Raw genomic sequence first — 14040 nt, 5'->3', positions numbered from 1 at the left:
GGTTGTTATGACTTTCGGCTTGAAGAGTGCTAGAGCTACATATCAACGGGCCATGAATTATATTTATCATGATCTAATCGGCTGGCTGGTTGAGGTCTATATTGATGATGTGGTTGTTAAATCTAAGGAAATAAAAGACCACATAGCCGATTTAAGAAAAGTTTTCGAGAGGACCAGGAAATATGGCTTGAAGATGAATCCGACAAAGTGTGCTTTTGGTGTATCGGCTGGCCAGTTCTTGGGATTTCTTGTCCATGAGAGGGGAATTGAGATAACTCAGAGAAGTATAAATGCGATCAAAAAGATTAAGCCCCCGGAAAACAAGACCGAATTGCAGGAGATGATCGGCAAGATTAATTTTGTTCGAAGGTTTATTTCTAATTTGTCCAGAAAATTAGAACCTTTTACACCATTGTTGAGATTGAAGGCCGATCAGTAGTTTACTTGGGGAGCAGAGCAGCAAAAGGCTTTGGATAATATTAAAGGATACCTGAGTTCCCCTCCTGTTTTGATTCCTCCACAGAAAGGGATACCTTTTAGATTGTATCTGTCGGCCGGTGAGAAGTCAATCGGCTCAGTCCTGATTCAGGAGTTGGATGGAAAAGAACGAGTTGTATTTTATCTCAGTCGTCGGCTCTTGGATGCAGAGACTAGATATTCTCCTGTGGAGAAGTTATGCTTATATTTATATTTTTCATGCACGAGGTTAAGGCATTATTTACTGTCCAATGAATGTACTATTATATGCAAGACCGACGTTGTTAGATACATATTATCGGCTCCAATATTGAAAGGAAGGGTTGGAAAGTGGATATTTTCACGTATCGAAAGATCGAGACCTAGCATCCTTATCAAGATATTGATTGTTTCAACACACTCCATCAAATACTTCAAAGAGATGCAACATTTAAATACTGATTGCAACACTGCATGAAATATCCAATCCCAACGACTAAATCAACTTTAAAATTTATAAAAACCAGACACTAACATGCAATAAAGTCAAATTTCACATAAAACATTCATTTCTCGCGTTTGAAACATAGAATTTTAATAGTTAAAACACATACATTTTTACATCAGAATATAGTACATGAGATCTCTCTATAAATATTTAATTGAAATAAATACAACAGTGAAATTAGACCATTGAATACAGCAGTCAAAATAGACTGTATAGCATGCACCCCGCGCGGTACGTACTCACACATGGGACATGCCGTTCAACTCTGCTTTTCCTCCCCCGGATGTCCGGTGTGATGGAGCACCTGTTTTTTCCCTCTGACTCAGGGAACCTGGTGGATGCATTTTTTTTTCCAATTTTCTCCCCCATAAATACAAGGCCAAATTTTAGCAGAGCAACTACAATCCGAAAAAGGAACTGGCACAATGACCAGGCCAAATCTTGTGTTTCCAGTCATAGCAACAACATGGTGCCTTCTGTTACTCCAAGCAGGCTCCTCCTCCCCTCCTCCTCAAACTGCACCTGCACCTGCACTTCCACCAAGCAATCCCTGCATCGCCCGCGAGCGGGACGCTCTGCTTGACCTCAAAGCAGGACTCCAAGATCCCAGCAACTACCTGGCATCCTGGCAAGGCGACAACTGCTGCGACGAATGGGAAGGCGTCGTATGCAGCAAGCGAAACGGCCATGTCGCGACGCTTACGCTCGAGTACGCTGGAATCGGAGGTAAGATAAGCCCATCCCTGCTTGCTCTACGGCATCTCAAGTCCATGAGCCTTGCTGGCAATGACTTCGGAGGTGAGCCGATCCCGGAGCTCTTCGGTGAACTCAAGAGCATGCGGCATCTCACCCTCGGTGATGCCAACTTCAGTGGGCTGGTTCCTCCTCATCTCGGCAACCTCTCCAGGTTGATCGATCTGGATCTCACAAGCTACAAGGGTCCAGGACTCTACTCGACGAATCTTGCGTGGTTGTCACGCTTGGCAAACCTACAGCATCTCTACTTGGGCGGCGTGAACCTCAGCACAGCATTCGACTGGGCTCACTCTCTCAACATGCTTCCATCTCTACAGCACTTGAGCCTTCGCAACTGTGGCCTACGCAACGCTATCCCTCCTCCGCTACACATGAACCTTACATCTCTGGAGGTAATTGACCTAAGTGGTAACCCCTTCCACTCACCTGTTGCAGTCGAAAAACTCTTTTGGCCATTTTGGGATTTTCCTAGACTTGAAACAATTTATCTAGAAAGTTGTGGGCTTCAGGGTATCCTCCCCGAGTATATGGGAAATTCCACATCCCTTGTAAATTTGGGCCTTAACTTCAACGATCTCACAGGGCTGCCAACCACATTCAAGAGACTAAGCAACTTGAAGTTTCTGTACCTTGCACAGAATAATATCAGTGGTGACATAGAAAAATTGTTAGATAAATTGCCTGATAATGGATTGTACGTACTAGAATTGTACGGGAACAATTTAGAGGGAAGCTTGCCAGCTCAAAAGGGACGATTGGGAAGTCTTTATAACCTTCGTATCAGTGATAACAAAATCTCAGGAGATATACCACTTTGGATTGGAGAACTCACAAACCTCACAAGTCTAGAGCTTGATTCCAACAACTTCCATGGCGTGATTACACAATTCCACTTGGCTAATCTAGCTAGTTTGAAAATTCTAGGGTTATCCCATAACACTCTAGCAATAGTGGCTGACCATAATTGGGTTCCTCCTTTCAAACTGATGATAGCCGGTTTAAAATCTTGTGGACTAGGGCCTAAATTCCCAGGATGGCTAAGGTCTCAAGATACGATTACTATGATGGATATTTCAAATACAAGCATAGCTGATTCTATACCTGATTGGTTCTGGACCACATTCTCCAACACTAGATATTTTGTTCTATCAGGAAATCAGATTAGTGGAGTGCTACCAGCAATGATGAACGAAAAAATGGTAGCCGAAGTAATGGATTTCAGTAACAACCTTCTGGAAGGTCAATTACAAAAGGTTCCAGAAAATTTAACATACCTTGACCTCTCAAAAAATAATCTATCAGGGCCACTACCACTTGATTTTGGAGCTCCATTTCTAGAGTCCCTTATTCTCTTCGAAAATTCATTGTCTGGTAAAATTCCACAATCTTTTTGTCAACTGAAGTATCTAGAATTTGTAGACCTATCTGCAAATCTACTACAAGGGCCATTTCCCAATTGTTTGAATATCTCACAAGCAGGCAACACGTCAAGGGCCGACCTGCTAGGTGTTCACCAAAACATCATTATGTTGAACTTAAATGACAATAATCTTTCTGGAATGTTCCCTTTATTTCTCCAAAAGTGCCAAAACCTAATATTTCTTGATCTCGCATTTAATCGATTTTCTGGGAGCTTACCAGCATGGATAGATGAGTTGTCAGCGTTAGCACTTTTTACGGTTACGATCAAATATGTTCACCGGTGAAATCCCTCCCCAGCTTACCAAGATGAAGGAGCTTCAGTATCTGGACCTAGCTTATAACAGCTTCTCAGGGGCAATACCATGGTCACTAGTGAATTTGACGGCAATGTCCCACAGGCCTGCTGACAATGATTCACTTTCATATATTGTCTATTACGGATGGTCACTCTCGACGTCAAATGTTAGAGTAATTATGTTGGCTAATCTTGGACCATACAATTTTGAAGAATCTGGACCTGACTTCAGCCACATTACTAGTGCCACTAATGAGAGTTTGTTGGTTGTCACCAAAGGGCAACAGCTTGAATTTAGAAGCGGAATCATTTATATGGTAAATATTGATCTGTCCTGCAACAATTTAACAGGCCATATTCCTGAGGATATTAGCATGCTCACTGCACTGAAAAACTTGAACCTATCTTGGAATCATCTAAGCGGGGTAATACCAACAAACATTGGAGCACTACAATCAATAGAATCTTTGGACCTGTCACACAATGAACTTTTTGGCCAAATTCCTACAAGTTTATCAGCCCCTGCGTCACTGAGCCACTTGAATTTGTCCTATAACAATTTGTCAGGACAAATACCTTATGGTAATCAGCTACGAACACTTGATGATCAGGCATCTATATATATCGGCAATCCGGGACTTTGTGGCCCACCACTCTCAAGGAATTGTTCGGAATCGTCGAAATTACTGCCAGACGCCGTTGATGAAGACAAAAGTTTGAGCGATGGGGTTTTCCTGTACCTTGGCATGGGCATAGGATGGGTAGTTGGTCTCTGGGTTGTCTTATGCACCTTCTTGTTCATGCAGAGATGGAGAATCATTTGTTTCTTGGTTTCTGACCGCTTGTACGACCGGATTCGGGCTTCCTTCACAAAACAATCTGGTAGAAACTGAGATTAGATGAGCTAGTACTTTCTTTATTGTTCATGTACCACAGTGCACACGCATTTTAGCTCTACTCTGTACTAGCCACTGTTGCTCTTGTGCTATTAGCCTATTATTATATTTGGATGGATGTATACAATTGATTCTACAGTCCACAACTCTATGTACAATACATGAATATGAATAAAGATGGGAATTGCTTAAAAACTGTTGCAAGGTTGGAAACTTACAAATGTAACTATAAGATAGTGCTATGTAATTACATTATAACTATAGTATAGTTGTAGCGGTATTACATTGTAACTGTATTGAAACTTTTATAGAACTTGTACAAGTTATATGGAAGTGACGTATGTTTTCAATACTTACATGTAAGTAATATAAAAGTTATAATATAGTTAATGTATAATTTTACTGTAATCACACTATAATTATAACTATATATATTTATTGTAGGGGCATCCTTACTATTTTATTATTAAGAAAATATTATAGTATGTTTGATTTTCGCGGATGATTGTTGTGAATACCGGGATTGGTGGGCTTCACAACAACCATGTCTCGTCGTGGCCCAAGTGCGCCACCTCACGCGTGTGCAAGTAAGGCGGCAACAGGGTTGATGACCAAGGTTTCCTCTCCGACTCCGACCACACTTGCTCCTCCATGGACCATGGCTTTTGAGTTGTCTCGTCATTGGTCAGCCTGGTCTTGTAAGTGAGATCCTCACACAGAGATCTGGATACATCACAAATCATTCACATCACAAATCAGGTGAGATGCATATCCCCAAATCAAGTAACATCCCAAATCATTCACATCACAAATCCTTAAATACATCACAAATCCTTAAATAAATTACACATAAAATAAAACACATCACAGATCTATGCAATGAATCACAAATTCTAGAAATTATACATCCAGTGAATCACAAATCACAAAAAAAAAAGAAAACGGGAGGACTCCGGCTGTAGGCAAGAAAATGGAGGACTCCGGCTGCCGCCTGAGTGCGCAGCCCCGCTAGGCGCCCGCCGCCGCCGCAGGCCGCCTGCCCGCGCCCGCCGCCGCCGCCGGCCCCCGCCGTGCCCGCCACCACCGGCCCCCACCGCCGCTCGCCGCTCGCCCGCACCTGGCCAGCCGCTCACCCGCGCAGAGGGAGGAGGGGGAGTGGAGGAGGAGGAGGAGGGAGGGGAGAAGGTGAGGACAAGAGGGGAGGGGAAGAGGATGAGATCGGATCTGAGGGGAGGAGAGATCGAGGGGACTTATCTGATCTTATCTAGGACTTAACCGATCAGAGATGGGAGATAAATATTTACTCCCGGTTGATAGTACCATCCGGGACTAAAGTGGTAATCTTTAGTCCCGGTTGGTAGTATCAACCGGGACTAAAGATCCTCGGCCCCCTCGCAGGCTTCTGACAGGGGATGAACCGGGACCTTTAGTCCCGGTTGGTAGATCAATTTTTTTTAACCGGAACTAAAGATTGTTTTTAGTCCCGGTTCTTATTAGAACCGAGACTATTGTGGAAATCGCTCGACCCTTCAAAGATCGTTTCACCAGTAGTGATCAAATTGAAAGTCTTCTATTGGTGCAGTGTTCTTGCTGGCTTTATTCCCACCGGATTAGCTTCCATGGTTTTGGTGGTGACAAAAAGTGATCGGACGACTGATTTACAACTAGTTACACTTTGATGTTATCTTCCGTTGTGGCTCAATGTCAGTCATCAGTGGTTAGATGAGCAAAATTCAGTCAGCAAAGGATCGGTCTTTGATGTCGAAGTTTCAGTTTTCTGGTTTGAGACAGATAAGGACTACATATAACTTACAGACAGATGGTCATAACAAAAAGTTATGCCAATTCTCAACAAGGTTTAGCAATATGTTACATAAGTATTTAGACTGTCACTCTAAGTCTCTAAGTCTAAGTAGTTTTCTTATTTTTAATTAAGCTATGATTTCGTAATATATTGCAGTCCGACATGTAACACAAGTAACAATCTAAACTATAATTTAAAATGATGCTAGTGGTGGTGTCCGAGTCCATCTCCAACATCACAAGCTAACATATGGAGCCATATGGTCCTCACACGTGAATGCTTTTACTTTTGATATGTTATTATATGCCTAATCAACTAATTGTACTATTAACTTATAATTTTTACTTTTGCTTTTATTTCTATAATATCCATTGCAATAAAATGGCCTTTAGCTAGTTGCTACAAAATCACATGAGCTCCACGGTCTCCTTGAACACCTCCATGTTCTCCACCTCAATCCTCTTGGTCCCGCTGCCAACAGTGGCCCCCGACGGTGCCATGGCAGCTCCATCGCCACGCTCCTCCCATCCCTCCCCTAGAGGCACAGCTACAGATCCAGCCCTCTCCCCTCTTCTTCCCGTTCTTTACGCACTGCCACGAATGGCACCAACGGTCTCAGTGGCACATCCTCCTCCAAATTCGCTCCAACCGCCACCACGGACGAGTTGTCTAGGTTTGTAGGGGACACACAGCCGACAAAGAATGACGGGGAGCTTTGGAAGGATGGCAACGAGGGCAACTTGAGCGGGAGCTTATTGCGCGTGCTGCCTTTGACTTCCCCTCCTCCTGACACGACGGAGAGTGCGCGATGGTGCTCGGGGCCCTGTGGGTGGCAGTGAAGGAGCAGCACTAGCCACAGGCGAGCGCGGTGCTGTTGTGGCGGCGGAGGTGCTGGCGTGCTGCGCACGTTTGCCATGGGTGGGGGTGGTTCCGATGCCGGGGCAAGCCAACTCTCTACACAGTAGGTGAGGGGATCTAGGTGTTAGTGATATGCCCTAGAGGCAAATACTATGTTTACATATTTGTCTGACATTGTTCCTTGAAATATATAACTCCTTATTGGTTAATGAATATGTGATTCTTTCATGATACTCTTTATGTTGTTTTTTGCTATTTCTAAAGGATCCCTGATCAAATATCATATGTGGAACAAATATGTTTAGATGATCAGCACATGTATTAATTGATGATCATGTCTCATGGATCATGGTATAGAGATACCAAATTAATAATGTGGACACATGTTAGTGAATAAGTTGTTGGATAGACCCAACATGAGACACTGCAAGAGTCATATGTGTTGTGTCATCAGTGATCTCATTTAGTGTTGGTGTTGAATCCTTAGACCTGATATTATCATGGTTCCCAACATGTGTAGTAGCTTACTTAGGGACTGCTAAACGCTACTCCGTAATTGGGTAGTTATAAAAGTAGTTTTCGGGTATGATATAAAACATGTGGTGGAATATGAATAATCAAGATGGGATTTGCCCCTCCTATGGAGAGATATCTCTGGGCCTCTCGATGTTGTAGATTATGGAAGTGCATGGCCATACCAAAGGTGATTGAGGAGTCAATCACAAGTTATATAATCTATCAACAGGTTCAAGTGAATGATTGAGCTATTAGAGGATGGCATATATCTAGCCTTGAACTTAATCGATATCGTAAGGCAAAGGGGTTCATACAAGTATACACTAGAGGTTCAGCCGATATGATCTTTATGTATGCCCGGTGGGTCAATACGTTCTGCTAGGGGCCGATGTTGACGCGTGGACCGAAAAGGAGTTTTCGGGTTACAGCCGAGTATATATGAACCTACAGGGTCGCACGCTTAATGGGCCGGAATAAGGGGATTGGATAGAGATCCAATATGAGTTTAATTCGGATAGGGATCCGAATAGGAGTCCTATGGGCCTTGGAGGTCCGAGTGATGGATCCTATATATTCATGAGGGGTGTGACCGGCGGAGGCATTGCATCACGTGAGAAACCTTAGTCGTCACTTCCCTCCCGAGCAAAACCCTAGCCGCGCGCGGGTGCTAGCACATCTGCGCGTGGTGTTCCGTCCCTGTACGTATGGATACCGGTAGAGGCGCCGCTGGTTTGCGGTGCTGATCGGCGTGTGAGTACAGCGAGGAGAACGCATGAGGAGGAGAAGGTCGAGCCGGTGCGATCGACTACTTCCTCTACATCGACGCGCGCTACTTCGCGAGAGTTGCTTCGACTTCTCAGCGTCTTCTTCTGCTGCGCAGCGCGCCGAGTGGTAACGATCTATGATCTAATACTTGCATGGTCCTGGTTTACGCGATAGAAAATTTTGATTTATGCTATCGTAGCCTACGCGTATCCCAACACTAGGGTTCAGAGGCGGAAGAGGATGAGGTCATGGAGGAGTAGGCTGTGATCATGGTAGGATTTCACTTGCTTGTGCAGTAGAAATAAGCTAGCTTGGCTACTCTACTGGGAATACTGAGCTCGAGCTCTAGTGTGCAGTTGTTGCCGCCTGCTGTTGCCAGCATCGTCCTCCTCACAGGCCGCCGTCGGCTGCTGCTCCTCACCGTCCGCCGCCCTGGTGAGATGGGAATAGAGGGGAGGGATAGAGAGAGATAGGTGAAGAGAGATAAGTGTCATTAACATGTGGGGGCACTATGTGAGTCCCACGCTGACTTAGATTGTCTTAAAACCGAAGATAATACTGCCTAGAACCTCGGGTGATCCAGTTTTGTGAAGCGGGGGACCTGCTATTCTGGTATTTCGGTTTAGGGACGAATTGCATACTCAACGACAACTTGAAGGACCTAAAGTGAACTTATTCCTCTGGACAGCCAGAAACCCAGGAGAGGCCACAGCCCATCGCTCTCGTCTCTTCTCCGCCGCGAGCTGAGCCAATTATTCCCCACCGCCGCCGCCGCCGTCTACTCGCTCTCGCCGCCGCCCGCGACTCCCCCCTCCTCGGCCGCTCGCACCCTCGCCGCGTCGACGCTCGATCGCTGTTCGCGCTTCGCCTCCTCCCAATCCTCTCCGCCATGCATCTAACCCTCGAATTCGGGTGGGTGATTCACTCTCTCTCTCTCGATGCCTTCCATCGTTGTGTTGCTGCTGTGTATTTTGTGGTTGCTGATGAGCTGTGTGGGTTGATTGATGGTGGTGGTGGTTGCAGGGGAGGGCTGGAGCTGCTCCTGGAGAAGTCCACCAAGGTGCACAAGGTGGACCTCCAGCCCAACGACGGCGATGGGAAGGTGACGCCCGCCCGCCTCGACGGAGCCGCGCCGCGTGCAGCTACTGCTTAGCTAATCACGGACTTAGAATTCTGAGCTGTTTGTGTGTGAACATTTTCTTTGTTGTTTGTTTCGTTTTGCAGGTCGTGATGAAAGGGTTGCTCGCTTGGGTGAAGTCCAATCTGATCAAGGAGAGGCCGGAGATGTTCCTCAAGGGTGATTCAGTGTATGATTTTCCCTTTCCGTCTCATGGTTTATGTGCATGATATGATTTGATCCGCTTCAATGATCAATGGTGTGTCCAAAGCATTTTATTTGTTTTCGGTCCACTTCGGTATGGATATTGCTAGGTGATGAGTGGTGTCGCTTCTTTGGTGATGCTGGCTGTTATTTCTGCTGAATTTCAACTTAACCATGCAAACTTAAGTTATAGGAGAAATGCTCAAATATTTTATTTCTGTTATTTCGTTAAAAATGTTTGTCATTGTTTCTGGAGCTACTTCCTCCGTTTCACAACGTAATTCATAAATGTGGGAAATGCTAGAATGACTTACGTTGTGAAACGGATGGAGTAAATGTTAAATATGCAACCTTCTAATGACAGTTTAGTTGATTTCATTAGAAATATGCATAATGAACTAGGGTTATTGATCCGGTGATTTTACTTGAATAAGGAAACCTTCTAATGACAGTTTAGTATGTGCTTATGAATGCTTTGGGTGGTATACAGGTTATTTGCTGTTTTCTTTGCAGAGAAGTGGATGCTTTGTTAGCGCAATAAGCTGGGGGATATCATTAAACTTTTGCAATGTCAAACTTGAAGGAAATTTAGAAATTCTCTTTCTTTAATTTGTGGACAAAGTTAAGTCCATTAGTCTTGATGAGGTGCTTCTTTTCGTGCTTGCAGAAGGCCTGGTGTTCTCGTACTTATAAATGATTGTGACTGGGAGCTATGCGGTGGCCTTGACGCGGAGTTGGAGGAGAAGGATGTTGTTGTTTTTATCTCCACATTACACGGTGGTTAGTACAACTATTAGGACTACCGAAATCACCACTGATATCATGTTGCTAAATGCATCTTGTACCATCAGAAACAGAGGTTGTGTGCCATAAATTTCTGGAGAGAATGGATTGTGGAGAGGAATCTGCTGAAGTTGATATGGTCAATTTCTGTAATGAAAAGGCAGTTGTCAGTTATGAATATTCAATATCACAGATTTGCAGTATACTGATCCTGTATTTTCCAATGCTGCTGTGCTTTTCTGCATCCATCACTATCGTAGGCGTTATCTGAAGTCTGAAATGTCGATGACTAGATATTTTTAGGCCAAGCATCCACGACTTTGCTTTTACCCTGCTCTGTGGATCAATTAATAAAACCTCATACATGGTGTTGCCATCAAATCTTAATCTACTTAGTGCACATATATAGCATGGAAAGCATGGGTGAAAAATGAAAACAATCGTAAGCGTGGCTATTGCTGCCACAATGATCCTTTTCAAAATTTGGCAATACCAAAACTTTGTTAGAATAGATTAAGTGTGCTGTTGCCAAAATGTTTTAGGTATTACCAATGTTTGGTAACAAACTAAATGCATTCACGTGTTTGTCAATTTTTTTTTTCAAAAAATGGTAATGGTTCAAAAATGGCAAATCTGAATGGGCTCATCGTGTGATCGAGGTACATTAGTATCAGACTATCAGTAATACTACCTACTAAAGCCAGCCAGTACCATGGTTACAAGCTTGAAAAATTACTGAGCAAATTTTGTGAACTCTGTTCATCAGTCATTACAACAGTATCACTGAGTGAGCAAAACATGAGTTCATTCAAGGCCTTGTCGATTCGGCAATATGATAAGTAGCTTAAGTTTTGTTGACTATCATTCAGATCATTTTCACATCTTTTTGCGTGGACTAAACTATATACAATTTTTCCTTTTTATTTTAATCTCAAACGCTATCATGTAGAGAACCTCTTTGCCCAATTCTTCTTTCTGCTGACAGTTTCCCATCTGCATAGAATTGATGGTATATCACATTTATTGGAAACAGAAATTTGCCATACATAAAATATGCCCAAAGAAAAATGCAGATATAGAGAATTAGTTGAAACATGAGAGAGTAGACGATCACATGAAGGTTCGCAGTGGAGCTAATACCATGATATCACTTGAAACAAAACCATGATATCAGTACATTGTCCAATAGCAGTGTGCATCAGTATGATTGCTACTCACCATCAGTATGTGACACAGAAATTATTGGATGACAAAAAACATATAAATGAGAATACTGTCATATTGAGTTGCATGAGTAAAACAATCCTTGGTACTAATAAGAAACTAGCGATGTTCTTTAAAAAGCATTGCTATAATAACAAAACATACTCCAGCTCAATAAATCAATCATTTGTGCTAACTGAACAAAGTAGCACCATTCGCTTCATGCTTGGAGTGTTGTCCGATACTAATAATCAGCAAGGTTATAAAACTGTCTGAGAATTACTTCTGATGATGCTGCCACATTAATAAAATAAAGATCAATTTGAAATACAGATCAGAACCTGAAAAGATTGGAAGTGTTTGGTCAAAAGGAAAAAAAAAGATTGGAAGTGCCAAATCAAGAATGTCGTGGAGTATAGCCATATGCTCTGTTGTTTAAGAAAAGAAATGAATTATGGTTTAAAGAAAGGGATTGTACATGGAGAAAAGATCCATTTGTCAATAATTCTCAACATTTGAAATATAAAATTAGGGCTCAGATGGTGTTTTAGTCATTCAATGACCATTCTCATCTTAAACCGCATAACAGATGATCGATAGACAGACAGACAGACATATAGGCAGGCAAGGCAGGAAGGAAGGAAGGAAGAAAGGAAGGAATGGATGCCTGCCATGACAACCTGTATAAATACAGGGATCTTGGTGGAAAATACTTCAATCAGTAATTGGTTGGTTGTACTTTACAACCAATCCATGCATCCATCATCATTGCCCCAAATGAAATTACGAAACTATGCAAGTCCCATTAGGAATCCATAACAGTAACATGCTTTTGGTTAATAGAATTGCAACTGCTAAATAAAGATAACAAAATGAGCGATCGAAGTGAAGAAAAGAAAATATCAGGCTGTAAAATTCAAAGAGTGGATGCACAATGATCAGAACCATGTTTAAACTACAGGTTCACAAAAAGGTACAGGACAAGAATGAAATAAAAGTTTGTTAGACAAAGCAACTAAACACTCGAATGTTTGAGATGACTAGTCTGATTGGCCATAGTGTGTCGTACCTGTTTGGATGGTTCCCTCGCTTCACCAATCTTTTGTGCCAAAAATGTAGCAATGCCGTAGTTTTTGTGGTGCCAAAATAGTTGGCTGTTGTGGCACATTTTGGCTAGTTGATGAGCCTATGATATGTTGGGGCATAGATGTAGCAAAGTTTGGCATGACACAACGGTAGCATGGAATCAAACAACTGCCATAAAAGGCAAAATTTGCCTAACTTAAGTGTGACAAAGTTTGGCGATGTACCACATACACCCCCTCACAGAATTCCAATGTAATTTTTAACACTAGCAGTGAAAGTATAGAAGCACACAACCATACCTTTTCAGGTTGGAACTAACACTGGAACATTAACCAAGTGCTCGCGACGGTCTTAAAGCTTAAGTTCTGTTACCCTGTGGACATTTTCAGAGGAACCAATAATTGGGTATCCCCTGCAACAAAGAGGCCTAATTAGATGATTGATTGACCCCTGTGTTTGAGATGGTCAGAAGGATTATTTGCTCTATAGCTCCTCTGATTTGTCGTAGAAGAACACACAGCATATGGTACAATGGAAGCTTTTCCAAGTGAAGCACACTACATTGCATTGATGATTTGGGCGGCAACTTGTGTATCTGTCGCTGTCAAATCAAGGCCTAATCATATTCATACCCCAAATAACAGGAAGCACAGTGATAAGATCTAATCAGGAGTAGACAGACTCACCAAATCAAGGTAGGGAAATGATATTGTGTTTACCAGCCGATGCCACAGGTCAATCCCAAATTAACACTGTAGCACATATACCAGATCTGCACACTTCTTTGGTCAGTTACCTGCGGGGCGGAGAAGGGAAGGCAGCGATCGAGGCAACGCAAAGCAGGGCAGCGACATGCGTGGCCGCCGCCATTGCCGCAAGTCTAAGCTCCGGATGTCGCGGAGAGCGACATGGGGGAACGGCTAGCTAGCGAAGCCGACGCCGCAGGAGTGCCGGCCATTTCGTCGGCTTTAACGTCTCCGCTTTCATCGGGGCCACTTTGCGCCACATTTATTTTTGCGCAAGTTTGGCTTTCGACTACCTGATTCTTTTTTTTTTTTTTTTTTTTTTACTTTGGACGACCTTGATGTGCTGATCGAGTTTGTTGATACTTCTATGTTGGATGACCCGAGATTGACCTCTTTATACTCGTCTTTTCTCTCAATTAATTAAGCATACTCGTCTCAATTCTGCGAGATGTACTAGCTCTGGGAGAAACAGAACTTTTGTGGATGGATCGTTAGCATCATCTGTGAATGATCCCACCTTAAAATTTTTCACCCTACATTAAACGTTTGAACACATACATAAAATATTAAATATAGGCTTAAAAAATACTCCCTCTATTCCAAATTGATCTACATATTTTATAGA

General features: G+C 43.0%; 1 protein-coding gene and 1 long non-coding RNA gene across 2 annotated transcripts; one reads left to right on the top strand and one right to left on the bottom strand.

Moving 5' to 3' along the window:
• Positions 1 to 8950: 8950 nt before the first annotated feature.
• LOC4343175 (ubiquitin-related modifier 1 homolog) lies at positions 8951 to 10592 on the top strand. Its single transcript, NM_001422144.1, has 4 exons — positions 8951 to 9188; positions 9300 to 9378; positions 9501 to 9583; positions 10265 to 10592. The coding sequence occupies exons 1-4, from the start codon at positions 9166 to 9168 to the stop codon at positions 10380 to 10382; spliced, it is 303 nt and encodes a 100-aa protein (NP_001409073.1). The 5' UTR covers positions 8951 to 9165; the 3' UTR covers positions 10383 to 10592.
• Positions 10593 to 11093: 501 nt separating this feature from the next.
• On the bottom strand, positions 11094 to 13568 carry LOC136357325 (uncharacterized). Its single transcript, XR_010742583.1, has 4 exons — positions 13356 to 13568; positions 12969 to 13270; positions 12653 to 12837; positions 11094 to 11373 (listed from the first exon to the last, which is right to left on the bottom strand). It is a non-coding gene; the product is annotated as an uncharacterized lncRNA (long non-coding RNA).
• Between the last annotated feature and the right edge of the window lie 472 nt (positions 13569 to 14040).

This window comes from Oryza sativa, chromosome 7, assembly GCF_034140825.1.
Source record: "Oryza sativa Japonica Group chromosome 7, ASM3414082v1".
Taxonomy (NCBI): domain Eukaryota; kingdom Viridiplantae; phylum Streptophyta; class Magnoliopsida; order Poales; family Poaceae; genus Oryza; species Oryza sativa.
The sequence above is the reverse complement of the archived record's forward strand: the minus strand, read 5'-3'. Positions and strand labels throughout refer to the sequence as shown.